The sequence below is a fragment of the Haliaeetus albicilla genome, chromosome 6, assembly GCF_947461875.1.
Source record: "Haliaeetus albicilla chromosome 6, bHalAlb1.1, whole genome shotgun sequence".
Lineage (NCBI taxonomy): Eukaryota > Metazoa > Chordata > Aves > Accipitriformes > Accipitridae > Haliaeetus > Haliaeetus albicilla.
Genome location: NC_091488.1, coordinates 46,087,373 through 46,108,541, shown reverse-complemented (window position 1 = coordinate 46,108,541; position 21,169 = coordinate 46,087,373). Strand labels below are relative to the sequence as shown.

General features: G+C 39.3%; 1 protein-coding gene across 3 annotated transcripts in view; it reads left to right on the top strand.

Moving 5' to 3' along the window:
- Nucleotides 1–21,169, top strand: part of MAN1A2 (mannosidase alpha class 1A member 2) — a 142,017-nt gene that overhangs the window by 110,962 nt on the left and 9,886 nt on the right. For all 3 annotated transcript variants that reach the window (XM_069785922.1, XM_069785924.1, XM_069785923.1), the window contains 3 exons: nt 1,817–1,932; nt 8,616–8,835; nt 16,005–16,177. In XM_069785922.1, coding sequence (XP_069642023.1) covers nt 1,817–1,932; nt 8,616–8,835; nt 16,005–16,177 — 509 coding nt within the window. The remainder of the gene's footprint in view (nt 1–1,816; nt 1,933–8,615; nt 8,836–16,004; nt 16,178–21,169) is intronic.

Genomic DNA, 21,169 nt, shown 5'->3' with positions numbered 1-21,169 from the left:
GGGAAGAGGCAACAGCTTAACACAAGTCGTTTTAAACCCTGTCTCTTGTGAAGATGGCCCCTGAGTAGTGCTGACATGAGTCGTAACTTGGAAGCCTTGGGATGGTTTGTTTATTTTTTTTCTGAAAACCACAGACCCTTAGTTCTTGTGTCTGCTTGAGAACATAATTGTGCATTGAAGGAGTAATTTCTAGCCCTTGCATTTGTGGAAGAAAGTGACTCGTGACCTGAATGCCCTCTTACAGCTCAGAGCTGGAAAGCTTATGAAAACTCATCCTTTGTGGTTAAATCACTGAGTAGCTGGGTGTGAACAGGCTGTCTAGGAGATACTGAGCTAGAAGAGAAGGGCGTGAAGTAATCTGCTCCAAATTCACAAGCTGAAAACAAATGGGAAAGCTACAGGCTTTCCACCTGCTCCTTCCTTTGTTTAGAAATCCATTGGTAAGGAGCAGAGGAGTCAGGAGGCAGCTAGAAGAGTTAGGATAGAAGCATCTACCAGCTCTAACCTCCTACTCACATCTTCAGAGACAAGCAGACGTGCTGGGGCAGGACGGTGCTTGGAGGAAAAGAGCAGGATAGCTCCAACCTTTCTTTTACACCTTTATCCCAGAAAGACCATGAATAATAGCACTTTTCTGAGGTACTTTGGAGAAGGAAGTATCGTATCTTTTCTTTTTTTCAGCCGGCAAAAGGGAACTTGCATGACAATAACAGCAGCCATGCTTAGGGCACTGAATTTCTGGCATTGTCACAAAGTTGGTCTTAAGCGTTTCCTTCGCCCAGCTTCAGCAGACTAAGACTGTTCTGGTGCCAGCGTTTTGGGAGCTGTAATGTTGGGAAAGAAAAGGTTATGTGCTGTTCTGGTTGGAGTCACTTATTAAATCTCATAGAGTGTACTGCTTTTTGAATGAAGGGTGTACTGAGGGAGTGCTTGCCGGGGTTGGAACAGGAGCTCCGAGGCTGAGTCAGCCCCTCAGTAGGCTTTTTGTGGGGATGTATGATAGTTTACCCAAAGAGAAACGTAGGCAGTTCTCATGTGGTCTGTCAGCACAGAATAGCGATGACTCTACTTGTGAAAGGCAACCTCTGCAAGGAAAAAAAAAAAAAAAAAAGCAGGTGACAAAAAAGTAATCTGCGTGTTTGGAGGTCGAGTTTATGTGGTGGTGGATTCTAAGTCAAGCAGCTTTACTTACCCTGTAGCACATGGCGCGGCTCTGCACGGCTGCTCAGACGTGGTAGAACAGAGCAGGGCTTATGTTGTACACTGCAAAGGCAATTTGCCTCCCTTTTGACTGAAATAATTTTAAAGAAGAACATTGACTTTGAGAAATTCATTAGTCTGTTAAGTAGCTACCTTGTTGGAAATAAAAATCTCCTGGAAAGATTGGGTTCTGTGTAGTTCGTGGCAGTTCATAGCCAGCCACGTGACCTGGTTGCATCCTGGATACAGAGATCTCACGGTTTTTTATGTATACGTTTCTACATATATTAAAAAAAAATAATAAAAAAAAACCCCAAACCCTAGCAGCTAAACAATTAGGTTCTATGGAATGAAGTAAAAACAGGTTAAATTACCTTTTTGATATGAGGGATAGCCTCTGCAGAATGACGAATAGTGAACACATACAGCAGGTTCCACACCTATGAAGTTCGGAGGGGATAGGGGGTACAATGCAGCTTTGTCCTGCTAAACAGGCTTAAAATATTGATAATTCTACAACAGTAGACCTTAAAAACGTAAGTTTATATTTTGAATAAATTTAAGGTGCTATTATATAACAACTTCAACCTTTTTTTTTCCTCTTTCCCTCCTACAGATCACACATCCGTGGGCGGGCTGGGAGACAGTTTTTATGAATATTTATTGAAAGCCTGGCTTATGTCAGACAAGATGGACATGGAGGCAAGGAAAATGTACGACGATGCAATTGAGGTGATTATAATTCATTGAGTTTTCCAATACAGTGGAACTTAAAAACCATCTTTAATACTTAAAAAAAACCCCACACCAACAAACAAAGAAAACCCCATAGGACTTGTTTTGATTATATAAGTTTTAAGAAATCAAGCGATGAATAATACTAGCTTTCTCTCCGAGTAGTTTAAAAAGTATTGTGGAATACATCTGATGCAGATTATTGTGCTAAAAATAATCAGCTTGTCCAAAATGGTATAATGTAAAAGCCCAAGCTATAGTTCATGAGAAAGAGGTCTAACAACCCTTAAGATGTGTGCAGAACGACCAAGTCACTTTTCTCCAGTGTTCAGAATCAATCATTCTAGGAGTCGAAGTCCTCAACTGTTTTATTCTTTAAATTATTTTCTAAGACATTCAGATGTTATATTCCATATTTATCTTGTAAAATATAGTTCATACCTATTCCTTGCTCTATGGTTCTTTTGTGATATGGTCTTGCTGCCTCTCACAGATGAAGTAGTGCTTGCCCAAGGAGGGCAGTACTGCGGGATGGTTCAGTGGGGTTTGGGGTGGGGGCCTTTTTGTGGTGGCTCTGAGCTTTTTATGCTGCCCAGCTCTTACTTTCTTAGTTTCTTATACACAGGCATCTTCTTTCATCAGGCTCGCTTGTGGCCATATATGCCAACACACCTATGCTACAGTTAAGGCACGTAGAGGGTAACTAAGGTAGTTTTAATCAATTTAGCTGTGGTACCAACAGCAGCAGGAACTGTGTAGTCTTGTCCAAGGGCAGATATGTGTTTGGTGCCTAGCTTGTTCCATGCTCTGTGCATGCCGCGTTTCCTTCTACACAAACTTTTAAAACTTAGTTTTAGTGCAGTCAGTCTCCTAAAGCAAAATGCCTGTTCTTGGAGTTCTCAAAATTCACCTTTTAAAAGATATATAGTGAAAGTTTTAGTCCAAAATTGCTTTGAAGCTGTAATATGTCTTACCCCGACCTGAATTTGATTACATTTGGCTTTCAGCTACTTGAACTTTTTCCTTTCCTACATTGTTTAAAAGGGTGTATCTGCATCATGTAGCTGGTTGCTAACAAAGGTACGATAGGCATTCTCTCCTGAAGGAGAAATGCATTATTTTCTTTAGTCTCACAATATAAAACAGATTTTGAATTCTTAAGCTTTTTTCCAAGTAGTTTCAAGTGTCTTCAGTATGGAGACAAGAACATAATGGTTCTTCTAATATGTCATCACCTGATTTCTTCTCAGTGTTCTCTTCTTCATCCAGCCAAGAGCTGTGTTTGCACTCTTAACCTTTGCCTCGCACTGTCATCCACTTTCCAGTTGGTTTTACTCTGAAATTGGTTATAGTCTTTTTGATTTACTGCTTTCCTACTACTGTGATTTACATTCCTGATTCCTCGATGTGTGACCTTATACTTATCTCTGTTAAAACACAATTGTTCAGGCAAAACCCATTTTGTCACCTATTCTGAATGATTTTACGGGACTGACTTTTCCTTTATCACTATCTATAGCTCCATCAATTTTTGTGTCATCTGCAATTTTTCTTACCATTTGTTTCTTGCCGATCATTGGTAGAAATGCTGCCTAGCATTGAATAAAAGTATCTTTGCAGAATCTTCATGGGATGATTTTTTGCAATTTTTTGTTTTACTTTGTTCTAGCAAGCCAACTTTTAATCCACTTCATGTGCTGCCTTGAATTTGTTTGGGACTAATATTTTGTACAATACCAAGGAAATTCCTGAAATTCCTAATATTCTTAATATCAGCATGCACTTGTCAATCAAACATTTATTTTTGAAACCACATAATTCATTTTATATGATTGTTCTTTTAGCCTTTTAAAATACTGTTAAAGCATCAGCTATTTCCCAGTCCTCTTGGCTTTCCAGGGTTTGTTAAAGTCAACATTAGTAGTTCAAAACACTGGTTGAGTACTTTTAATAGTCTAACATACAGTTTATTGGGTCCTGTGGGTTTAAAAATGTTTAGCAGTTGATGTTTAACATCTATTGGGGTTACTGTTGAAATATTTTATTCTGATTCCTAAACTGTGAGCACTTCAAAATTAGAGGAAATAAACTTTCCCTTTCATCCTCTTCACTGTAAACCCAGTCTTGCAAACATTTTGTATGGGCAAATCCCTGCCTCTGAATGGAGACACAGCAAAGCAAATTTGGGACCAGATGAAAACACACTGTGGATAGGAGGGAGAAAGAGCTGAGCTGCTCCTGCTTCGTGTGTGGTATGACCTGTAGTGTAAGCATCAGGTGGTTTCCTCTGGCTTTCTCTCAGCTAAACCCACCCAGGGTATCCACCCAGGGTACCCACCCAGGGTACATTTGAATCTGCATGAACCATACTGATTTATGCATCGTGGAACATCCTTCTGGTTCAGGGTTTGTGTTTATCCCAGGTCCTACTTGGCATTGAATGACGTGGGCAAAGAGTCAGTGAGTAGGATTTGTTTTACATAATTGCAAACTTGAGGTTTTATTTAAAATCTTGAAATATTTTTAAGAGCCCATTCCCTTACCATTCTTTTGGTTTTGCCCATAACATAGGTCTTCCTCCATAGCTGATGCTTCTTAATCTTTTTTTTTTTTAAACTTGGAGCAAAAGCTCTCTGCATCATTTATGCAAGCAGAAGGGGAAAGGTGTAAAATACATTCTTCCCACTCATAGCACAGAGTTGGAAATGTTCTCAGCACCCACCAGTCTAAAAGAAGGTCTCTGTCCAGCCACACTTCACTCCCTTAGCTTATTACGGGGGGGAGAGTGGAAGATAGACAGCCATACCCTCACTCTCGAGTCTTGCAGTAGGCTGTGATATCCCATTCCTTGGAGGTATTAAGAGGAAGAAAGATAACAGCATCTGTTCTTCAGATGTCATGACCTCCAATCCATGGCATATGAAGCCTTACCCAGGTCACCACATACTTCATAACAAGAGGACGGACAAGTTCTGTATCCGTGACCTCTCCGTGCTATATAATGTTAGTGCAAAGGACACTTCATTTCAACATCCTAATACGTAGATTCATGCTGTGATAAAAACTGAAATTGTGAAACTTGTTGAGAATTTTTTGTGGTGGTAAATATTGAGTATGGACCTCTTAACTTTACTTTCAATGTTGTCATGCGGATCTCGCAGCTAGTCTGGTTTGAAGTGTCTTTTCTCCTTCTCAAATCAGCTGGAGGATAGGAAATCTTCCTTTTGATCTGTGGCCTTGAGTAGCCTAACCTGTTAGGCTCACAAATTTGATCCTCGCTCTTTTCTTGTTGCACAACACTAGATAGCTAAAAGAAGGATTCAGCAATGTGTCTGACTATTGCAACATAGCAAGTACTGCTGCAAGACAGCTCAGAAAATGCTATTTTTTGTAGTCATAAAAATCACAGAAAGCATGAACATCAGATAGAGAGCATTCTGTTTTCACATTTCGGTCTATTGTTTCGGGCATTTCACAAACTAAGGCAGCTTCTTCCCTCAGTTAATCTCTCAGTTGATGTGAACTAAGTCTTTTCTTTGGGAGCTTAAGTACACACGTCTGCTCTAGTGCATGTATACTCCTCGTGGTCCAGCTGGATGTCATTGCTTCACGGTACCTATCGGAGTGCTCTGTAGCCCCAGGTGTCCAGCCCAGGATACAAATGTCACATCTGTCCCAACCTCAGCAACGCCCAGCTGTTCCTTGTTAATTACTGTAAATTTTAATTGTCCTTTTTATACAGTCAGCAAGCAGTGGGTTGTGCAATGATAAAGTATTTTGAGAGGGTTACATTTATTTTCATTTTGGCCATGCTTCTTTTGTGAATCTTAAGACGTAACTTAATTATTAAAGTAGCTGACAACTTGATGTTCAGATTTCAAAAACTACCCCTTACACAAGACAGTGATGTTCAAGTTCAGAAGATGTGTTCTCTGTTTGGAAGAGGGGCACACTGCACCTAGATGATGTTCTTCAGTCAAACCCTGAAAGCAAGCAGCTCATGGAGAAGTGTCTAAATTTGGCCTTTGTTGGCTCTCCTGGTGCCAACGACAGTCATTTTGTCCCCCCTGGAAATGCTCCTGCACGCATTTACTCCTCAACAGTTATGAAATTACAAAAAGATACAATTCTAAAGGGAATTTTGCAGAACATTTGGAAAAAACTGTTTTCCTCCAGGAAATAAATAATCCAAACCCTTTTAAGCCTTCTTGCTCTTCACGGTAAAAGTGGCTTTCCTTTAAAGGGGACTCCTCAACTTTTATGTACCATATGGTCAAAAAAATCCTATAATCATCAGCATGTCAGTTTTGTCACAGTCTAGGATAATTGAATCAACAGAGTTGATGCTACGGATCTTAGTATCTTCTTCAGTGGCAGAATTTTCAGCAGATCCAATCTTTCCTATACCAGTACTTGCAGAACCAATGAGGCTTGTACAGTTAACCACATCAGGCTCCCTAGCAGCAGAAGCCACAGTATCATGCCAGTTTGCATGATTGCTGGACAACCACTCTGGCAGCCATCAGAGACTTACTAGTTTCTGCTCTGTCAGTTATTTCTGCGTTCTTCTCGCTGGATCCTGCCTTAAGCACAAACTTCAGATCTGCTGGTGGCATTAGCGAAGAAGTTAACCCAACAGGAATGCAGACCAGCACTTTGCTTTCATCACCTTCAGAACACACAGGCTCAATAGAGGGCAGTGGAGAAATTTCACCATCCAAATGATGGCTCAGTCCACAGTGCAAGTAAGGAGCAGGACCCTACCGATGGTAACGCAGTCTTCTCCCTGTAGTCTGCTCCACTGGCTTTTAGTGAGTGCATTCACCTTGGCCCTATGGGGACTGCCAGCTCTTCACTGGCTGCATGGCTGAGGTGTAGATTCACAACAGTATAGCCATTCAGAAAAGTTGCTGCAAGCACTTGCAGCGTCTCAGGTCAAGAACATATTCAGAAAACCCTACAGAAATACATGCATATTCAGAAACACAACTCTTTCAGATTACTGCTTATATTATTGTCTTCCCCAGATGAGGCTCCTAATCCTACAAATTCTGCCTTTTCTAACCGTAATTTCAATCATTCTGTTTTTAGAAAAGTTTTTTATTGAAGGAAGCTTTGGAAGGCTGTCAGGTGTTATTTCAGCACCTGGATGGAGGACTTCCATGCTACCAAATATTGCTGGGTTCAATACAGCTGCTTTAACAGTGCTGTATCACTTATGCATCAGCTTAAAAAAAAAAAAAAAAAAAAAATTTGAAATACCTACTCCAGTCACAGAAGAGCTTGAAGCTTTTTTTGTCCATTTTGTTGAAAACAAAAGACAGTCTCCCTTTTTTATTTGGAGGGAAAAGCTATTTCACTGTCCACTTTAAAACCTGAATGACAAGTTGCAAGCTGATTAATCTATGTATTTATTGCTTGAATCTGTATTGTAGCGAACTGCATAGTTTGCACTGTGTAGATAGCAAGGAGACAGCTGTGTACAGCAGACATGACCTCCACATCCACGATAACCGCTTTGGTTATATGCGGGATCCTCTGCCTGTGTGTTCTCAGTGTATCTAGTTTTAGTGCAAAATACAGTTGTGGACATCTGAGGTGTAATTTGTTGTAGGTACCAGAAAAGTAACGGAGAGGGGTAGTAATTCACTTCTGTAATAGATCTTGTGGATGGCAAGGAGAGTAGTAAATGCCTTTTTAATGGCACTTCAATACTTCAACTCTTATCAGCCTCGGAGTACTCTGACCAGTCACAGGTCATGCACTTTGAAGGAAGCTGTGAACCTGTCAGATGGTTATGTGTGGAAGTACAAAGGAGTTTTCTGGAAAGAAGACAGGAATAATGTCTTCATGGTAAAGAAGATAATTGTCTTCATTATTATTGGACTCAAACTGTAATGAGATTCTAGTTACAAGAAAAACTGTCTAATACTAAAGATAGTAAGTACTGCAGTAGATTGGTGGGGGTTGTGAAACTCTCTGAAGGAGGCTTGAGTAAACGTGTTGTTCCATATAGTTTGCAAACTTTGGAAAGTTAAGTCAGCTATTCTCCTTCCCGCTACCAGAAGAACACCATTTATAAGTCACAGGCAACAACATATTGGTACAAATGTGCAAAGACAAAGCAGCAGTTGCCTCACCTATAAAATAATACTGGTTTTTGTGAACAGCTGCTCTGACCCTCACCCGTCCTTTGACCATGTGCAATCAGAAAGCTGCTACGGACAAGCAGCTAGAAGGTGGCTGGAGCATTCCTGTCGCTTCTTATTAAAGACAAACTGAGAGTACAGGTGCTGCCTTTACAGATGTTGCTGACCAAAAGTTTCTGACGTGGGTGTATTTTCCGAGTACGCACAAACTGTACAGCAGAACAAATAAGTACTTCTCAGAGTTAACAGGTAGACAAACTTTGTTTGAGCCATAAAATGTGTTCAATTCTCAGCTAAAAGTGCAATGTTATCTATGTCATGATTTTCACATGTTTGATCTCATTAGCGTCGTTTAACACTTAGGGTATTTTTTTGTGTGTTGAAATTATATTCTTATAGCTGTTTGTTCCTGTAGTGCTCAGAAGAAAATTCTTTTTGTTTTGAAAACAGTACTTTCTTCTTTGAAGGAGAGTTAGTATGTAAAACTTGCATGTGAAACAGTATTTGAAAGTTCTCTTAATCTTCTTGTAGGCCATAGAAAAACATCTCATCCGAAAGTCCAATGGAGGACTGACCTTCATTGGGGAGTGGAAGAACGGGCACCTTGAAAGAAAGATGGGCCATTTGACCTGTTTTGCAGGGGGAATGTTTGCCCTTGGAGCAGATGGTTCCAGAGATGATAAAGCTGGACATTATTTGCAGCTTGGAGCTGAAATTGCACATACGTGTCATGAGTCATATGACAGGACAAGTAAGATATATTGCTAATCTAGTTATTTTAGTAGTTGAAATACATAAATTGTCATAATTATTTTTAAGGTTTGTTATGGACCTGTGCCTTGTCTAACATGCACTGTTTTTATACCAGTATAAGTTTTTTAACATCCATGTGTTTACTACCGATCTACATCACAGTGAGTAAATGTAAAACCAGACTTTATGTGGTTCCTTCCTGCATGTTTATCCCTGTTTTTGGTTCAGTCAGCTAAAATAGGTTATATGGGTGTGGGGAGGAAGGATTGTGTGTGAACTCTTGTCCTCTCAGATACATAGGGCAGTTTTTCATTTCCTATATACTGTTCTTGCAGTTATGTAGAGTGAACAATTTGTAAATAGACCTTTTACCATTTTTAGTAATAGTACATTCTGGGTAAGTACAATTAAACTAGAGAGGATGAAGATTAGTATGCAAACTGTGAGATGGCCAAAGACCGGATTAGTGAGGAGGCAATATCAGACTTCACTGTTGGGCTGGAAGTTTCTCAAGTTCACTATTCTGGACCAGGTTTATTTTAGATCTTTAATAGTGACCTTGATGCAAAAAGTTGAAGTGTGCTGATTATACTTACAGTGGCCATAAAGTCATAAGACACAATTAAAACAGAAGAGTCTCAGAATAGTAAACAGGAAGATCTTAAAGACTGGACTGTCAGAAATAAGAAGTTCACTAGAAAAAAGGCAGGAACTCTTTCTCTAAACTGGGAGCTGAAAAATGCCAGTGCAGTCCTAGTCTGTATCAGGTGAAGAATTTTCAGCAGATACGAGACAATATTAACACTGCCTTAGAAGACACATATAATTCGTCATCCAGAATACACTGTACAAATCTGAATTTCAAGCAGAGCAAATGCAGAGAAGGACCAACAGAATGGAAGATAAAATATCTTACAGTGGCAAAATAAGGGAGGTCAGCCTGCTCAGACTAGAAAAATAATGCCAAAGAAGGGAAGAAATTTGTTGTCATCTCAAGAGGTAAACACTAAAAAGAAATAGAGTTATTTTAAGATATAAACAACACAGTTGTACCAAGAGCAAGATTTGTAAGCTCGCCATGAATAAATGTAGGTTGGAAATTGGAAATGGCTTTGTGTAGCCATCAGAGAAATGAGCTTCTGAAATAACTTCCTAGTAGAAGTAATGGTAACTAAGACTCAGGCAGTTTTATGATGAGAATTCATGTATTTATTCACAGGATTACATAGCATCATTGTATAATTACCTGTCATTTTAAAGAATTCAATCACATAAGTGATACTTTTACCTGGGTAGCAACAGCATTAAAAAAAGGGGGAAGGAAAAAATATGAGGATGCTTAAGGAAAAAGGTAGGACATAGTAGCTATTGTTGCATTCTGAAAAACTGCATTTAAATGTTTAATTCGACACTTAAAAATAAGCAATGCTAAATTTACAGTTGTTTGTGCAGTCCTAATTTTATTCCTTCAGATGTTTATTCTGTACCCTAAATAAGTCAAAAGATGGGGGGGATAAAAGGTTTGGTTGCATATTTAATGACTGTATAAGAACACACACATGCAAGAAACAGACTGAAAGTTGTACAGACAGCTATAAATTGGCAATGCCCTAGTTTTCTTTTGTTCAGTCACGCAGTCTCAGGAATGTGGATTTTTTTGTGTGTTTGGGGTTTTTTTTTTTGCCTGGACTGGTTTTTCAAAGAAAATAAAGAACTGTTACGTGCAAAATGTCAACTTCATTATGCTTTAACAGCAGGATTTGAGACATAATTGTGCGCTTTAATGACAGAACTAGCTGGTTGCAGAAAACAACTCTCTTTCAGAGGGCAGACAGTCTTCTGGTTCAGCTGATAGGTTTATGCTTCAGTCCGCAAAGGGGAGAGCCTGATCTCTTTCTCCTGCAGACTTGGGAGAACTCTTTGGTGTGCCCAGAGGAGACAGCAAGGTGCTGAGGCTGCGTGCTGAGGATAAAGAGCTCTTTTCTTCAGATAAAGGACAGGACAGCTCTGGTTGGTTTGTCTTCCCAGGGTTACTCCCAATAAACTGCAGTATATGCCTGTGTTTATAATATTTTAGTATAAAAATACTACTTTATGAAGCAACCTAAATTTCCATAAGGGCTGAGCATGAGGGAAAAAACCAATGCTATTTTAAGGTCCAGTCTCAGCAAAATCAAAACAGAATTTCACAGAATAAAAGCACTTCTGGAAGAGAAGGGCATTATATTGCCAACAGTCAGCAACCTGTTGCACATATTGCAGGTATGAAAGCCTGTTTAAAAAAAAAAAAAGAAGAGAATTCGATATTTCAGAAAGCTTCAGGCAAACTAAATTCTATATTTGCTACTGTCTACCATAATGTTGTTATATAAATATGGAATACCATCTCCTGAAATTCTGGTTTGAAATCATGCTTTCCATGTCTGGCATAAATAAACAAACATGGTGACATGACAGATGATTTAGGGTCCAGGACTTCTGGGTTTTCAGATAAATTCCACTACGGTAACTTTGATCTGGACAGGTTTCACCAGTGTGATAATAAGTATAATGCTCTTGTCTTGCAGTGGCAGTCCACATGCCTATTTAGTGTTGAGGTGATTTTCTTCCATGACATTTGTGGCTGGAGGTTCTTGATGTATTAGGATTTTTTTAAGGCAATAATCGTAACCTCTCAGGTCACTTTCCCCTCTCATACATTACCCTGTGTCTTCAGGCAAACTCGATCACCCTCTACAAGGCAGAGCATTTGTGGTGACTTCAGCCTGCTTTAACAAAACAAGACTTTACTTATTTTGTCAAGCTAATACAGCCCTTTCACTCGTTCTTGTCTGTTGCCCTCTCTTCTTTGTTTACTTGCCTTTGGGACTGAAGTTGTCAATTGATGTCAGAGTCACCCGTTGAATTACGATTGCCCAGACTCTCATTGTTTCTAAGACCATCTCTCTGGTCCCTTGGATGCGTTTGCTTCTGTTGATGGCTTCTAAGACCCTTGAGGTCTTAGACAGGCCATTATAAATCCTTCTCTGCTTTCTGGTCTACCCCGTGATGTCAAGCATTCTGTCACCATCCAGTTTGTGCTCTTAGCAGTAGATCTTCACGGTATTTGGGAGCCGTTGCCCCAGCAGGCGGTTTTACCCTCCTCTCCCAGCTGACAGGTGGAGCAGCAGATCGTATCGCAGGAATCCCACACAAGCCTAGCTGGGTTACAGTGCTCCCAAACATATTCTAACCCATTCCCCAACTCAAATACTTATTTTAGGTTCCCCAGACACATGATGAAAAGATGTGTGTTTTGCCATAAATTATTTGGGGAGGTTTGAGGACCACCCTGCAGATACAAAAGCATCCTGCTTTTTCACCTCTTTACTGGTGAAAAAATATTCTCGGCTGCCCATCCTTTCTTTCCATTTTGGCAACAGCAATCACTTTGCCCTGTAACCAGCAAAAGTTGCCACACGGTCACAGATTTGTACAGCAATGTTGTAAACTGACTTATTTGCCTTAGCCTTGGCATCATTGGAATGACAGCTTTCCACTGGCATTTTGGGTATTCCATAGTCCCCTGGAATGTGTATCAGTGATCCCTTGCAGGTATTTTGGATGCTCACAGTGCATCATTGGGGCTTGCTGAAGATTTTAGGACATTTCTTAACTTGATTGAAAGTGTGGCACAAGCTAAAGCACACCATTACCTTTTGGACAGATTGTTGCTGGCGTGATACCGTGCCATGTGTCCCAATATATAAATAAGACCAACCTCAGATCCGTGAAGCTACCTTCGAGAGGCTGCAGCCTATTGCACCTACATGTCTTGCTGGGTCGTCTTCCTCAAATGTTATATGAGTTAGAGCCTAGAAAGTATTATTGTAATTATGAATCCTTTCTTACTTTCAGGAAATTTTGTGCTAGATTAACTGTAGTCTTAAATGAACACACAAAAAATTAAACAATGTTTTCAAAATTATTTCTAAAATTAGATACATAATATTTATCTAGAAGTCTGAGGATTTACCCTTATTTTCAGCAGTGGCAAATACAGCTCTCATTGAAGTCAACTTGAAATCAGTTAAAATCTCTTTTAAAATGGTACTGGTTTAGCTTTGCAATTTTGCATTATGGTGTGAAATTGTTTCTCATCTGCCCTCCCTGCCTAGACTATAGCCTATCAGCCATATTAATACTAAAATACCTGTATTAAAGTATGACCGCTATAGCATCGTAAAATGGCCTTAGATGGTTCTTTGCTTAGAAGAACGCTCCTCTGAAAGGTATTATGTTCTAGTATCTTCTTTACTTCAGTCAACTCTTAGTAGAAGTGCTGTAATTAATTTTACATCCTTGGTTTCAGATAAAAATTCAATGAGATTGTCACAATGTGCAGGGGTCACCCATCCTTGGGTGGTATAATTTCTTGGAGTGCCCAATAACATTAGAAGTAGATATGAGTAAATAATTAAAGATTTAATGCACCAGCAGGCTGCAAAGCCAGAGAAGGTGTCACAGTTTCTGTAGGTGACGCATCACCAGAACTGCCTGAAGCCCAGCTTCTTTCCTGGGTAAGAGTAATACAGCTGACATGTTTTACCTGATTTCCAGAAGACTTTTGAAAAAGTTCTCTACTAAGGCTTTTTAAGGCTATTAAGCAGCCACCACCTAAGCAGCTAGTACCTGCATGGAGAATAAAAATGGTTGTAGTGTAACAGGTAGGGTAGAGGTAAATAAATAGTCAGCTCTTGCAATGGATGAACAGTGGTTAACCACTGGTACTCTGATATATTTTATATATATTTATATAGATATGTGTATAAATACATGGTATTTTTATACCTATCTGTGTATAGATGCGTATAAATGTATAGTATGTTCACATTTAATATTTTAATATGTGTATATATAAATTTAAATATACATACACATATAAATGATCAGGAAGAGGGCAGGAATAATAAGGTAAATGTGCTGGTAGTAACTAAAAAAAAAATCTATTTAGGATAGCAAGGATGAAAGAAAGCTGAAAAATTACACAAGGACCTTATGAGGTTGAGTAATTGGGTAATAAATTACTAAATTAAATTCAGTGTAGTTAAATGTAAAGTGAGGCACCTATGAAAAAATTATTCCTAACCTCCCATATAAAATTATGAGCTCTTAACTGACCATTACAACTCAGGAAATTGCTCTTGAGATTATGAAAATGTCAGCTCAGTAGCAGTCAGGAAAAACAAAGTGAGAAAGAGCAAAATAGAAAATGTCATTGTGTCACTGTATTAATCTTGTCCACACTTTTAGTGCTGTATTCAGGCTGGTCCTCTCATTTCACAAAGGATGTAGTAGAATTGGAAGAGTTGCAGAGAAAGGCTAGATGGAAAAATAAAGGTATGGAACAGTATCCATTCAAGGAGCAACTGAATTGGATAGTATTCTTCAGTGTGGAAAAGGGACATTTTAGGTAGGATGCAACAGATTTGCAAAATCACCAGGAGACTGGAGAGAGTGGATAGGAATCAGATGTTCACTCTCTTCTCCGAGACAAAACCTAGAAACTATTGAATGAATCTAGTAGGAACCAAGCTGAAAATGGAAAAGAACAAAAAAAAGTGGGTTTATACCCAAGAGGTATTAAAGATGTGGAACTCCTTAGCAGAGGTTGTTTTGGCTGCTTAAGGCTTTTACAGAGGTTTAAGGGAACACCAGGTAAGTACTTGGGAAATAAATCTATTAAGAATTACTGGCCACATAAAAAGTATGTCTAGTTTGGGAGAAGCCTCGAGCTCAAAAAAAGTGGTGACTTGTAGAGAAGCTGGAAAAACGTATCTCATATACTTGGCCTGTTCTTCCTCTTCCCTATCCTTGTCTGATTTTGGCTGTTGTTAGAGACGTGATACTGGACCAGACAGAACTGCCGTCTGGTCCAGTATGGCCATTCTTATCTTCTTAATCTTGGATAGGTAGAACTCTGTATCTAATCTCATTGATTTTGCAGTAAAATTTGTAAATTTTTTTCACTGAAACTGGTAAAATGGCCCATTTTGAAAGAAGTATCATAAACATTTCTTGATGGACTTTTCCTTACCATGCACGCAGCTGAAGCAGAAAGTGGTGCTTTTTTCTGTTGGCATCCAGAGCCATACTCCCTTGAAACAAAAAGATTAAGGAACTTTTGGGGGAGATTTCCTGCTGGGCCATGCACTGGGAGGTGCTCATATTTTTTATTGTAGTATTCTAAGGTTCCCCTTTCAGACTCATGAGACCATGGTTAATCTGAGCCTCTAGCCCATAGGAATTACATGATTATTTGCTTTTATAATTTTTAAACCTCGAGTGCGGCTTCAAAGTTCCGTGCCTTAAAAATTGTCTGCCAAAGCAAAGGGTGGGGTGCAGCTATAGATAAGAGTGCATTATTATTTGAGGAATAATGTGTAGCTGTGTAATAAAAAAAAAGTCTGTAATTGCATCTTCATATTTTAGACAGTTTTTCTACAGGTACCACCTTATATGAATAATCTTCCAGTTGCTGGCACAGGGCCATTACAGCTTCCTTTAAGGGATGAAATATTGAATCTCTGAACTAAGATTTATTTTCAGGTGTGGCTAAGTTCTCATTGCCTAGTTGTAAACCCTTTACTTGAGGATCACATTATGAAGCATATCAGTTATGGTGGCCTGACAGCCCTTCCCTAAACCAAGAGAGTTTGGATGAAGATGCAGGTTATTTGAGATGGTGGTACCTGGTTTTGTTCTAAGGTCTTTTCCTGCAGTTCTGGGTGGGATCAAAGGACATCAAAACCTCTGCTGACATCCCCCCCCCCCCCCCCCCTTTTTTTTTTCTCTTTTGCTTGTAAAGAGCTGATGTCAGTCACTTTAATTTTATCCTATAATCGAATGTGTTAATATGTTTATATTCTTAGCGTTTCATTAATTTTCAAGAGGATTACTGTACTCCTGTCAAGATAGGTAGTTTTCTCACAGGCATTGGATAAATTATTCATAAGAAAAATTATAGGCTGCAACAATAGAAAATATTTATGGGACTGCTTAAAGGCAAGCTAGTTTCTGTTTTTCTCACATGCTTGGGATATAGCAGTCTCCTATCCACCCTTCCTGCAAAGACTTGTAAAGAATAAATTTCTTCTTTCTTTTCTTTTTTACCTCTTTCCTCTGCAGCATTAAAGCTGGGTCCAGAAGCATTTAAATTTGATGGCGGTGTAGAGGCGGTGGCAGTGCGTCAGAATGAGAAGTATTACATCCTAAGACCAGAGGTGATTGAGACCTACTGGTATATGTGGAGATTCACCCATGATCCCAAGTACAGGCAGTGGGGCTGGGAAGCAACGCAGGTAACTGTATTAATTATCTGTCAGTAATTTAATTCTATGTATTTTCCTTTTGTAGTCACTTCAGTGTCGTGGTACTGAAACACTTCAAATGGTAATCGATTTTTCACAAGTTCCTGTAAACCAGGGTACATATGGGGGTGCATGCAGTTATTCCTGTTTTGCAACTGCTGAATCAGATGCACAGATGAGAGATGTGTTCAGCTTTATACAGCTGATGAGTTTTAGGCATGGAAATAGAATCCACTGGTCATGACTCCTACTGTTATCAGTAGTCCACAGCCCCCAAGAGGGCTAATTTATCTTGGGAAATGAAAGTGTATTATAAATAACTTTAAGCAGGTGTTCGCACTCAGTTTAGAATAAAAGACAAAGCTATTCTTACAGTTTCTTCTTGGTCAGCTATTAAAACACAAGTGGTAGGACAACTGTTCTCAGATGGTTTGTAGACTAGATAGCATGTACATACCTATATGTGGGTTGGTATCATGGCTTTTTCTTTTCTTAGTTGTCTGATTGGAAGGAAAAATTTGCCAGTCAGTTTAGATTTACTCAACTATAACAAAAAATTACAGCATTGCAAGAAGTAGATCATAAAATAAAGTCATTAAGTAATGGCACATAAGGCAGAACTTAAAAATTGTTGCTAAGGTATTTTAGAGATTGTTGTGTTTTTTTGTATAGCTGCTTTCCTGAGTTTAAATCTAGTTGTTGAATATTTTAATCAAATTCCCGAGTGTGAAAATGCTTCTGAGTCTTTCTCATTGGAAATGCTTGTACTGGTCTACAGAAGCCCAGGTTCATTGTAAGACTCTTGACACAGATCTGAGGTCATGGCCTCCTTCATTCATCCTTTGTACGTAGATGGATAACGCCTTTATCTGGTAGTCATAGATTATGGAATAACTATAGCTGTATTAATAACTAGGCTTTATTTTCACATGACAGTGTAATATTCTAATTGTAAAAATTATTTCTAATCCCCAAAAGACTTAGTCCTTTAAATGCTTCCTAGGGCTGAACTTGGGAGCCTTTTTTGGTCTCATGTTTCTCACTGCTTCCACCTGCTGGTCTGTACTGGGCTCCTGCAAAACTAATTTGCTGGCCAAGCAGTTCTCTGGTCATCTTCAAGATCCGTGAATTACTACTGCTTCTCCACTTCCCCGCTACAGCTCCAGCAGTCTTTGGAAACACAGGTCAAAGCCAGTTTCAGAGATGAGCATAAACATTAAAGATAACAAGACGCTAATGAAATATTTTCACTGCAGCCAAAGGAGATGAGGGAAGAGCAAAGGAAGAGGTGAACCAAGAGCCTGGAGAAACTTTATTCTGCAGGTGAAAACCAGTTTTGCTCCAGAGGCAAGAGACCCAGAAAAAGTACTTGGAGGAAGAGATCTGTTGAGAAACCTGTATTCATCAAGTGGAAGATAGTTAAGGCAGGTTCAGAATATTTAGCTGAGCTCATCCCTATCCTTCCCTCAGCACAGTTACAATCATGTGGAAGCATCCAAGTATTTTAAGATTGTGTTCTTAGTCTTGCTTAGGTTTTGCCTTGTAGACTGTTCCGTTATAACCAACATGATGTTATTCTGGAGAGAGGTTTCACATTTGTCACATTTGTATTCCAGAGTGCATTGCTGCTCTCTCCAAAACATCAAACATTGAGGCACATCATCCCTCCTGCCCAAACCGTGCATGTTTCTAATGTGACAAAGAAACGGATTTAGTAACTTACTCCTTGCCAGCGTGTGTACTACAAATGCTTGCTGATCTAACACCAGCTCTGTCAGAAGCTATGGCTGGATGATCTAGGCTGAGATTGGGTCCTTTGTACTAAATTAAAGAATTTACAAATGTACATTTTTTCAGGCCAGGATCTGTCTCTTAAGCACACTGCATAGCATATCTTTGAATTGCATTTTGTTCAGTTTTCTCCATTTGTCTTCATATCTTGGCCCCCATTAACGCTTTCAAACCAAACCTTCCCTTCTTCCTCCCCTGCCTCCAATTTTCTCTGTGTGCAGAGTAGGATTTTATTTTCTCCGTCAGCCTTCATCGAAGCTGTGTAAATCAAGCAGCCCATGTGCTTAACTGCCTCTGTCCTTACGGAATGACTTTTTTTGCTTGCTTCCTCAATAAAAACTTTCTTTATCCAACATAGCCTTAAAATGTTTTTGAACTCTGCGTAAATGGTTTTGCATACCTCTCCCTCCTGCTTTACAGATTTTATTACCCCACCATCATACTAACATAGAAGTTTGGGAAGCTTTTTGTTCCTCAGGGTTTTCTGTTCCCTGCATATGGAAAATAAGTTATTGTGTTTACTTCTCACACCTACTCACTACTTTTCCTTCTTCCCTACCACACACAACTCTGGTTTATTCCTCCATTTATAAATAGAGAAGAATCTGGCATGACACACAGAGCAGTTGACTTGCTGCTCTTGTACAACACTGTCTGTATTTGCTTTTCTTTTGCCTTTCAACCATTGAAGCATACTTTGAAATCTGTATTACAGACCTTTCATGGTGAATGATAGTTTCTTCATCAGAAGTCTAGCAGTTCTTTTAAACTTTTGGGGAAACTGAGTTTTGTTTCTGAGTTCTAAATGGTCTTATTTTTCTGCATTGAACCTGCTGTAATGTGGTGTTTGATGACTGGGTTCTTGGTGGTCTCCCTTGTTTGTTTCTTTGGATGGATGAATACATCCCTAACCGAGTGGATTTGGGTTAGTTCACCAACATGTTAGAGGTCTGCTTCTGTCATTTTAAGAACTCTTCAGAGATGATCAAGGATATGTTGCAGAACCACCTGGCTTTTAAGTATACTGCATTACTTAAGTTTCTTTAGCACTCCCAGCCCAGATCTCACGCTGCCTTTTATCAATGGGAGTTTGCACAGAGGGCTGGACTGTGTGTGTATGCAGATCTATGTGCTGTACTTTATCTATTTCAGGATTGGCACCTTCTTTTTGGCTTTATTATCTAGATTTTTTGGACAAAACTTGGGCATTTTAGTGTAGATCTTGTGCCTTGACCAAGGCCTGTTTTGTCACATCTCTCCAAATGCAGTGTCTGTGGTAGAAAAACCAGGAAGTTGAATCTTATATTCCCTCAGTGATCATAAATACCTGTGACAGGGTCTCTCTCTCCTTCCTAATAAAAAAAAGGCTAATTCTCCCTAATACTATACTTAGCACTAAAGACAACATCCATCTCAATTGTACTGGGTCAGCCAAATTGGATGATGGTATGCTGGGGGGCTGGCTGAAGTATTACAGAAATACACATGCAAGATATTCAGGGTAAATACAGAAAATTACTAAAATCCTTTTTAGGCTAATTATTTGAAAGCAATAAGAGTCACCACTTCACAATAGGTATGTAAAACCAATTACTAATCTAAGCTGTGTGAATGAAGGGTTCAGCTATTTGTTAGGGACTTGTGTATCTGACTAAATAGGATTGCACCATGGAGATTGCAGAATTCATTCAGAGTTTCTACTTACGGTGAAGACTGACAGCAAGATGGAGTTGGAAGACCTATAGCTCTCTACTTAGTGAAGCAAAGTAGACAGAAAAGAGGCGGGCATAGGTTGGAGGTAAAAGAAACATGGGTTCACGGTTCATGGGTTGGAAGCTCTGAGAACCACAGCTGGTGGAGAAACTGGCACAGTTTTTATGAGCATGTTGGTGGTATAGTCTGGAAGAGTCACACATGCATCCACAAAAACACCCTCAGAGGAACTGAGGGAGCTGGGGTCTGATCTAGAGGCACCTCCAGTTTTATTTCCAAAGAACTTAGATCAACTCTGATCTCCCCGAATGTGGCAGGCCCTGAAATTTCACTTTGCGTCATTTTTGAGCCAAGACGTGTATTTGGCAAGAGTACGCTGTTGCATATTCTTCTGTTCTACTCTTGGTTTGAATAAAGGGAACTGGAAAATCCACTTCTTTTGGTATTTTATTCCATTATTGAATTACTTGTACTGTTAAAAATATATGCTTTATTTCCTATTTGAATTTGTCTAGTTTCAGCTGTCAATCACTGGATTTTCCTATGACTTCCTATACCATAGTAAAATGTCTTTTATTCCCCCATGTTTTCTTTCCAAAGAGTTTTCATAAATTGTAACAAACTTGCTACTAAGTCTACTTAAGATGCTAAACAAATTGTATTGTCTCTCGCTGTGAAGCATTTTCTCCAAATGTCTGCCTCCACATCCGTTCATCATCCTTTTCTAAAAATGAGTTCTAGAATTGCATATTCTGGTTTTGACTTTACCCACAGCCCTGTGCAAAAGTAAAATTATATCCCTGTTACTGTTTACTGTCCCTGCGCGTGCACCTGCCACAATATCCTAGCAGGAACTCGTACTGAATTGTCTCATGTGGCCACTGAATTCTTTGAAGCATCTCTACTTTCTGGTTCTGCAGTTACACAGCCTTTATATCTAGATTTAGGATTATGTGCCTGGTTATATGAAACTCATTTTGTTTGGGCTCCAGTAACTGCCAGGTTACACTGCTGTTACCTGGGTCGTTTTTGCCAGCAGCAGCGTTGCAGTGATTGATAAAACTTCAGACTGCTCCTTGTGGATCTCTGTGAGAAGCAGCTGTATTTGGTGATGATTTTACATTGCCGGTTCATTCTTAGGGCACTGTCAGTCAGTTTTAAGATAGTGATACTGGTATGGTATAGTGCTGCTTTGTCTTATTGTAACATCTTATGGTACCATATCAATTGCTTTAGAAACTTTTAAGTTTATTACAGCTCAGCAGTTACCTCTATTTGTCAATTTGTAGACCTCAAAGAATGAAATCAAGCTTGAGAGCAAGATGGTTCTCTATAAAACCATGCTGATTGGTGTCAATTATCCGCTTATTCGTCAGTATTTTTTACATGTGTTTCTGTAGTTGTTTGGAACTAACATCAGGTATGCCATCCTAAAAGTATTCAGCCTGCCCAATGCCTCATAGTAGTAGCATTACCTTG